General features: G+C 35.3%; 1 protein-coding gene across 1 annotated transcript; it reads left to right on the top strand.

Moving 5' to 3' along the window:
* The first annotated feature begins 7,074 nt into the window (after positions 1-7,074).
* On the top strand, positions 7,075-8,781 carry LOC114174727 (pectinesterase PPME1-like). The gene is made up of 4 exons (XM_028059572.1): positions 7,075-7,583; positions 7,689-7,895; positions 7,987-8,228; positions 8,348-8,781. Exons 1-4 carry the CDS (start codon positions 7,092-7,094, stop codon positions 8,505-8,507), a joined length of 1,101 nt encoding a protein of 366 aa, XP_027915373.1. The 5' UTR covers positions 7,075-7,091; the 3' UTR covers positions 8,508-8,781.
* The last annotated feature ends 714 nt before the right edge of the window (positions 8,782-9,495 follow it).

The following is a 9,495-nucleotide window of genomic DNA, read 5'->3' as shown; positions in this document are numbered from 1 at the left end:
CCTTAGGCCCATTAGATTTGGGGCAACTCTTTTTGTTAAAGGCATAAAAAGAATAGGGCCTTACATAAAGTACACAAATTAACCAAAATTAATTTTATTGATGATTTGATAAAGTATTAACAATTACAATGTAAATATAAAAAAATGCATAATGTTGAATAAAGAAAATACATAATGTTATAAATATAAAAACTCTGAGTTTAGAGTTTAAAGCTACTCAAACAAAGATTAATCTATTGATCCCTTCGTTGTTCTTCTTCGTAGTCCTCTATCGATTCTTTGTCAAAAAGAGAAAGATAACTCTTTGAATAGGGCTTACATTATTAAGTGATGAATATTTCTGGAGATGATCTGAGAGTATTTCTGGAAAGCAATGGCAACAATTTCTTATGCTGTTGAAAAGTTCTATGCTTTGATACAAGTCAAATGCAAGGGTTCTTGAACATGGCTTTCACAGATCATGATGTCTGAAAACATTTTCAAATCAAATTATGTAAATCATAGCGTTAGTTAAACTGCCTATAGTCCAAAGCACAATATTATAGTGAAAAACAATGGCCAGAGCCACACAAGTATTTCTAAATTAACCCACAAATAACAATGACTTATCAACACTTACTATATTATTAGCATGAAAGCTCACATCTTGGATAATGCTAAAAGCATCTTTGATAGCCAACAGTATGATACCAGTACAATTTTGGTCTCCCTGCAAAAATCATTATTAAAATGTAAATAAAAAACCACAACTTTAAAAATCTATTTATAAAAATACATCAAGAAAAGATTTTAGGGAAATACATCAATGTGTTAATTTCACAAGAAATGGTAAAGAAGATACATAGATCGCTAACTTTTACCTTTGATTTGATCATATAACTTTTCACAAGAAAATAGTCATGTTTATTTTAATCTAAAATAGATTATTTTTAATATATGCAATTTTAGAGGATAAAAAGTAAAATAGAAAACTAAAACTCATATGCATACGTATGAACTAAAAATTATTGAATTGATATTTATAAGAATCAAAATAAAATAATTCTTCATTGTAGAAATCTAAAGAAAAGGTTTTTAAAACTATAAATGATTAAGCCTAAAGTTAATATTACTCTATTATAGCTAAAAGACAAAAAGATTAAAATTAACATGACTACAAACATGACAAAACTATGATTTCTCAAGTAACATGAAAAAGTTCAGACATTAAAAAATTGCTAGCAAAAGGGTATTATGAAGTTTTTAGGTCAATCTTTTTCATTCTCTATTGAAAAATAAGTATATTAATAGTTCTTTTAATTTCTTCCTAAAGGTAACTTAATTACCTGGTGCAGTGGTGCTTTCGGCACGAATACCATTATTTCCATTAATTTCATGTTAAGAAAAGAAAGTAGTAGTTCAATTGATTTCCATTAATCTTATGTATAGTACCTGATATCCTCCCACAGAGTGAATAACAATGCAAGCATTAGCAAAGTCAATAAGCCAATAAGGCTCATAAAACCCAAACCCTGTTAAGAGATTCTTTAAGACCCGAGAAAAATTAAATAGTTATTTAAATAATTATTTAATTATGGCAGGTAATAGAAACATTTAAAGCAATTAATGTGTGGAACTATGACGTGGAAAAGTACTAGCTCATGTGGTTGAGAGTACTTTATTGTGTGTGAGGACTTGGGTTTGAGTCCTATGTGTGCCACTTGAATGTTATTTAAATTATGCATTTTTGTTTAGTTATATATTGAAGGCTTGACATGATGATTAATTTCTAAAGATGTAGGATTTATCACAAAAGATGATTTGGTTGAAATGGTTGTGCTCTTAACTTGGTGATTAATTGGTTGTGGGTTGGTGAGACTGAAATTACGTAGGTTGGAGTGGAAAGCAAAGGAGAGGAAGTTTTGTGAAGGGATACGCATACTAATTCGAGTTTAGCAAGGAATCCAGGTAAGGGGAGTTGTACTTGCGTGTTTATGATCAAAATCCTTATTACTATGCCTGGTATGATCATGATTGCATGAGCTTTTCGTCTGTTGCATTGTTTCTGCGAAATTCTAGATTCTGCCCAAAAACCGCCTGGCGGGCATGCATGTGCCGCCAGGCGGCACATCAGTGTTGGCCCAGTTCTTGGCGTTTTTTGTTTGAGTTGCTTTGCGGTGGGTGGTATTTTGCCAGGCGGTTCTTATGACTGTTGCTGTTTTACGTGTTTTCTTGAATTTCCTCGTGTGTTGGGGGTTCCATTAGGAAAATTATTATATGGGAATGTCAATTATGCGTGATTGCTTCACTTGAGATGATTATATTTCGGGTTGGGATTTTAACCTATAAAGGTTCAATTACGTGATGGTAAGGATTCAAATTCTTGAAATTTGACGTTAGTGATGTTTTACCTAAATTGATATCATGTTCTGGTGTGGGTTGGTATCGCGAAATTATGTCGATTCTGTAATATGACTGTATGATGAGTAACTGGGAAAGAAGAAGGGTAGAATAGGATTCATGGAGAATGCAAGAATGAGGGCAGTTTGGCCAGGTTCTGGTATGCCGCCTGGCGGCTCCTTGTTAGCCGCCAGGCGATGGCGTGGGCAGACCCAATTGGGGCTATGTTGCAGTTGGTTTCGTGGAAGGGAGAAAGAGAATTTTGGTAAATTAAAAGGGAACTGTGTAATTGGTGAATTAAAAGAGGAAGACAGGGGTGCATGTGTGTTAAGGTATGATTTTAGATGAAGTGTGGATGATGGATGGATGATGGACATACATAAATAGCTTATCACTGTGAGGGATAGTTGTAGGGAGAGATGTGTTAGGTTGGAGTATTTTCGATGAGGTATAATGTAGATGCAATGTTGGCTAAGTAAGGGTCTTGTTAAGTGGAAGCTTAGGCGTAGACTCAATTGGAAAGGATTTGAATTGAGATTATGGTAAAGTTGCAATAAAAATAACAGTCAAATTTTTAGAGGTAACTGGACTATGTGATATTGTCATTCAGTGGAAACTGATGCGGGGATAATACCAGAGTGGGTTCTGCTATAACTTAATAAGTTATATTGTTCTTCTTGATGGTGGGTAAATCATCTAGTTTGAATGGGTAGAAATGTGAGTATATGTGATAAGAAATAGATTTGTGTGATGTGATGATTAGGCTTGAGGTTCATTAAGTGAAGGTGCTACAATGATCTAGAACACTTTGGGGTCTAAGCTGGATAGTATGGAGTGCATATAATATCAGGTTTTCACTACTGTCATGGCGTCTGGCAGCTCGAGTAAGCGCGCCAGGCGATAGGAACAACAGGGGGAAACTCTGCACCTGGTGGCACCTGGTGGCAAGGGAGTGCTCTGCCAGGCGGTGTTGGGAAAACAGTGGCGCTGGAAGGGCACTGGCGCCTAGCGGCGGACAGGTACCGCCAGGCGGTCTGAACCTATTTCGCCAAGCGTGCTAGCTGATGCGCCAAGCGATTGCGCAGCAAGTTATGAGTTGTGTGTGTTGCTTTTAACTAACAATGATGCTATGCTTTGATCGGGAGATGCTGTGCCATGAGCGGGTAGGTTCATGGATGGTGGTTAACATGTGATGATATGAGCGGGGAGGTTCATATCCAATTACTCTCATGTGGGGATATGAGTGAGGTAGGTTCGTATGTTCCGTGCTCACGCTTGAGGGATGCCACGTGCGGAAAGGTACGGGGCTGGTGGATCACATGTATTGGACTACAAGCGGGCAGGTCCGTAGAGCAGGACTACGAGCGGGGAGGTTCGTAGATGCAGGACCACGAGCGGGCAGGTTCGTGTGAGCATCATATTCCCGAGTCCAAGGCTAACCAGCTGTGTGATTTGAAGGTTGTAAAGCCTTGAGGTTAAGGTCTTGGCCAAGAACTATGTAGAATGAATAAGATGGATGTATGATTTATCTTGTGTATTATATATTTGTTATTTTATTTTCTCAGCTCACCCTTTCTGTTTGTGTATGGCGATGATCGTGTGATTCGTTACACGGGAGCAGATGTTGATACAAGTGGTGCTGAGGATGTCCAGGCGACGGAGTGAGGGCTAGCTTTGGGATTAGAGTTAGGGTTTTCCTCATATGTATTTTATTATGCTTTTATTTATGAACACGAATTTTGAGAACTTGTAACACACTATTATTTAAGTTATAGGTTTTGGCCATGTTTTTCATAAATTTAAATCTTCCCGCGTTGGGATTATTATTCAGGCGACTTTTGTTATAATTTATTTCTTTTATTATTTATTTTAAGTAATATTCCTCAGGGATGTTACAGATTCTCTAGTGTTTGATTTCCAAAAGCTGCATATCCAAAGCATCCACACAAGGCACAAACAGACAGATTATGATTAAGTAGAGCATGTTCATACAACTAACAAGGGCATCTTTCAGTCTTAATAGAAATGCAAAAATCCTCACCTCATATTTCTCCATTTCTTGTTTCCACATAGCAGCGTCCCAGAAGTCAACTCCCATGGCTCTACAATACGTTCCCACTTTTAAATCGATGTGCTTTTTCACGGCTTCAGATTGCTAAAGCGAGTCAATAACAACAAGTTAAAAAGACAAAATACAAAATTCTAAGAAGCAAAAGTATTGATCCATCACAAGGCACTCAAAAGTTGTAGGCAGTGGAAGTGGTCTAACACCTCTAACCTGCAAAACCAACAGAAAGATCAATGTAAGTTTGCATGATCATAAAGAGGCGTAGGATGAAAAGGCACTCCACCAAGTCTGCTATTAAGAAATGAGTGCAAAAAACTTTATAGAACTCTTTCTGGTGTTCCTGGTGAGAAAACAACATCAACTCCACACCTCTTCTTCTGTGCTTAGTTTCTCAAATAAAAAAATTAAGTCCACAGTACAACCACCACTAATCACATCACTACAAAAAATCAAGTTTCTTAACTTCGATGCAATTAGGAGAAAAAACTATGATCCATTCTATGGTCATGACAATAAGGAATCAGGATACAGGATACAAATGTATGAAACTATGCAACAAAAAATAAAAATGTTGCAATCCAAGCACCTTTAGCAACATCACACAAAGCTCACCCTATTCATCAAAGTCTCCTATTCAACACTGTTGTTTGCGCAATGTACTTAACATCTAACCAACAAAAATGAGGTAACCTAGAGGAGCAGAACCCTATAGATACAACATCAGTCTAAATTTCTCAAACATTAGGTATTTTTACTAAAATTGGAAAGGTGGGAATTCAATAAAACCATCCAAAAAAACTCAAAATGTCAAATCCTAAATCATCACATACTTGACCAAAAAAACCAATTCCCAAAGGATTTATGCTTTTTCCCCATATTAGGGTTTGCATGCACTTCTTTCTGCGTCGTGAAGGGGCATGGTTCTAGTCTGCTTCGCGAATCTCGTCCGTGAAATGCACCTCGTTTGTGACGTGAACCTTATTCCACCAAAGTCACCGGAGTCTTCGAAGGACCTTGACCAGACAGGGGAGCACAGTCGCGAACAAGGATGCAAAGTCTCTTTTCTCGCATGAGCGTCAGAGTCGAGATAGAGAGGGAACGATGATCGGTGCCGCTACTTGATGCCTCAACCGAATGAAGGATACACAGTGTTTGGGTTGGGACGTTGTTCCTAGGTATCTCACAACTTGAAGCTAGTTCGGGAATGGTGAAGGGTGAGTCTGTTCAATGGCGAACAAAGAACGAAACAGTGAAGGTTTAGAAATGAAAAGGAGGGAAGGAGTGAAAAATTAGGGAAGGAAAAAAAAATAAAGGTGAAAAAAAATAATTACTAGTCAGTTTGAACTCTCTCGGTAGTACATTGATTTCGAAAGAATGACTTTTGATTTTATGTTAAATAGTTTTGAAAAGACTAAGTTATATGAATTTTATTCGGTCTATTTAATGTATTAAAATTGTGTTTTTATGATCATTGTTAATCGTTAAATTCTTCAAGAGAAAGGTTGAATTCATCAAATGTATAAATCATAACTCCAAAATGTGACTTTTGATACCATAACAAATCCTTGTACTATGCCCATAATCTAGCATCAAGAAAGAAATAGCACAAAATATTTGTATGGTCCACATGGTCATAAAACGTAATGTTTTAAGTACAATGGGTATAAGTGTTATCATTTTTCTATGTTATTGATATCGAGACATTTAATAGTTTTAAAATAATTCACCTAGATATCAAACCCTTAATGTTAATGCGTAATATATAATATCAAAAACAAAATTATATATAATATGAAAAACAAAATTATGAAACTATTATTATCTTCAATTAAGAGAAGTTCTGATGAAAATAATGCGATAATATCGTGTATTATCACAAGAATTTACAGAAAAGGGCTTGAGAAAATTTTTGAGGAGGTTCCAAAATAACAGACATAAAAAGTCTGTTTAGTGGTAGTTCTAATGTTACTTTCATCAATACTTATAAATGAGTCTTGAATCTATTTCATACATTGTAGCATGTTTTAACTAATAATGAAGGGAAAGTGGAAAAAATGTGTTAATGAATACATTTTACAACACTTTAAAAATTATGATTAATTTATTAACTATTGTAGAGTAAGTGTATATTTTCATGTTGACAGTATTATTCATTCTAAAGCTTAAAATTGCAAATAAATAATAGTACATATGGTGCTTTACCTAACCATGCTACTTTATAAAAATAAATTTATTTTCCTTCTAGCATTTTTAAAACCAAAGAAGAATCATGAAGAATAGAAAAAATATATTAAGTTTCCATTACCTAATTATGTATTCAAATCTACCTTCTAATATTTCCTAATTGCTTTATGACCTATTTATATTACACAAAAATATTGTGCTATTTTTTATGTGGAGAAAAGCTTTTCCGTTTCAATTTTTATACGTGTATGATCTACTTTAACAACTTCAATTGCCTCAACTTTTAACTCCTGAGTTAATTTTAGCTTCATATGAGAAGGGCCATTGAAAAAATAACTCTCCTAGATATATGCAATGTGCCAAACTTAGAGTTCCTGATGTTCTTACCTCTTATAAATTGAGTTGCAATGGCGTATTCATCAAAAGAAAAACAATTATGGAAAAGAAAATAGCTTCAAATATGGCCTCAAAACCTACAAGTTTTAGCATCCAGCTGACTCTGATGGTAGTTTTTCTGACAACCCAAGTTGTGTTGTCTGCCGATACACCAATGCCTTCTGATAAGACTCAATTAGGACAATGGTTTTCAAATAATGTAAAGCCTTTAAATAACAGAAAGGGTACTCTAGACAGTCAATTAGTAGCTGCTGAACAAGGTCAGACGGTGATTAAGGTAAGGCAAGATGGCAAAGGGCAATTCAAGACAATCACTGATGCCCTTAAAAGCATACCTAACGGGAACAAAAAGCGTGTAATTTTGCATATTGGACCTGGAACTTACAAAGAGAAAATCGTTGTTCCAAATAACAAACCTTTCATCACCTTCTATGGGACCCCAGGGCAAATGCCAACATTGACCTATGGGGGCACGGCAAAACAATATGGCACTGTTGAAAGTGGTACATTATCTGTTTTATCAGACTATTTTGTGGGGGCAAACATAATAATACGGGTTAGTATACTATCTTTCTTAAAATTCATATAAACCACAAGATATAAATGCATCAACATTAGGGTTAAAAGATTTCTTATGTGGTTTACGAATTTTATATTTTAGAACTCCGCACCAAGACCTGGTCTAAACACGGTAGGAGGTCAAGCAGTTGCATTACGAGTTTCTGGAGACAAAGCCACATTTTATAATTGCCAGATTTATAGTTACCAAGATACATTGTTGGATGATGCAAATAGACATTTTTTCAAAGACTGCTACATTCAAGGAACTGTTGATTACATTTTTGGGAGTGGAAAGTCACTATATGTGGTATATAAAAATTCCTGAACTCCATTTCCATTTAATATGTGGTGCTCAAAATATAGTTTCAATAAGTATTGGGGTTTATTTTCTTATGCAGAATTGTGAAATAAGAACGCTAGGCGATTCAGGGCTTACTTTTATAACAGCACAAGCAAGGAAAAGTAACAAAGAAGACAATGGCTTCTCCTTTGTCCATTGTGAACTTACTGGAACTGGAACAGGTGCTTACTTGGGAAGAGCATGGTTTGGTTATTCCACAGTGATCTTTTCTTATTGTAACATGGACAACATTTTCAACAAGGCAGGGTGGAGTAACAATAATCACAAGGAATATGACAAGTAACTTTCTAATTTAACTTTTCATTACAATGGTTTTGTCATTAATAATATTTCCTGTTTTCTTTATTTTAATTATAAACTTCTAAACAATATTTGTTTTCGTACTTGACCATTTGCAGAACTCTTTATTTTGGGGAGTATATGAACACAGGACCTGGTGCAGATGCCACAGGACGTTCTCATTTGACAAGAAAACTTAAATACGCAGAGGTTCAGCATTACCTTGGTCTTGGTATGATAGAAGGCTCAAAATGGTTACTTCCTCCTCCTAAAGTATGATTAAATACTACTACTCAGCACATTCTAGGGCATGATGAGTAATATTGGTCACCTTCTCGAATTGTGGTGTCCTATAGTTTATTTCTTCTAGCTTAGTAATTTCAATTTAGGTGGGGTCATTATGCTTAGTCCATAGCCACCTGGCTTGCATAGTCTTAGAACCCTTCAGAAAATTCATCACTAAAGAAAGCTTCTCGTTCTTCTTGCATAATACTTTTAAGGCTTAAATATCTTTTTGGTCCTCATTTTTGTAGTGTTTGTTGCGGATGGTTCTCATTTTGAGAGAATGTTTAAAATGATACTCATTTTTACCAAATGTTTAAAATGGTCCTCATTTTCGCAATTCGTGTTTTATTTGGTCCTTTTTCTGTAACGCCGTTTAAATCATTAACGGAGCATTGTACAGGTGGCACGGTTTGTATTAGGGTGTGTTACGTGTACTGTACAGGTATGGTAATTAGATATTTGGAGATAAATAAGTGATCTAGGGTTTTGGTAAGGAATGTTTGGACAGTTGGTGAGTTTTGACAATCTTGTTCCTCCATTCCCAATTGGTGTTGCTGCAATCTTCTTCTTCCTGCAATCCCATTATATATGTGTGTTACGGTCCCAATCTTCTTCTTTAGGATGAGATTACAGATTAGGAGGAGGCTATGATAGCAGCTACAAACGTCTTAGTTAGTTTTTGGAATTTTTGATGTAGAATTCATTATTGATGTACTGCACTTTAACTTTCCTTAAACTTCGTTCAAATTCACTTTTGCCAAACATTGATGTAGTGCATTTTGATGAGGATGAATTGATGTTATGAATTTAACTTCTTCCTGACTTTTTTTCCCAAGCTTAGATCAATATCACTTACTTTAATACTCAGATTAAGATGTCATTTTGAACATGTTGGGACTAATATCAACATAATCAAACTAATTCATTTCTTCATTTAACAATAGTACAAAACAGATTGGACTTTAAAAGATTACACACAATA

Source organism: Vigna unguiculata, chromosome 2, assembly GCF_004118075.2.
Source record: "Vigna unguiculata cultivar IT97K-499-35 chromosome 2, ASM411807v1, whole genome shotgun sequence".
In the NCBI taxonomy this organism is placed as follows: domain Eukaryota; kingdom Viridiplantae; phylum Streptophyta; class Magnoliopsida; order Fabales; family Fabaceae; genus Vigna; species Vigna unguiculata.
Note: the sequence above shows the minus strand (reverse complement) of the source record. Positions and strands in the feature narration are given on the sequence as shown.

Bases quoted from the DNA above. Each gene is read 5' to 3' on its own strand.
- LOC114174727 (XM_028059572.1), top strand. From the start codon at position 7,092: ATGGCCTCAAAACCTACAAGTTTTAGCATCCAGCTGACTCTGATGGTA. The intron at 7,584-7,688 runs GTTAGTATACTA...TTTATATTTTAG, and splicing joins GGGCAAACATAATAATACGG to AACTCCGCACCAAGACCTGG. The intron at 8,229-8,347 runs GTAACTTTCTAA...GACCATTTGCAG, and splicing joins AATCACAAGGAATATGACAA to AACTCTTTATTTTGGGGAGT.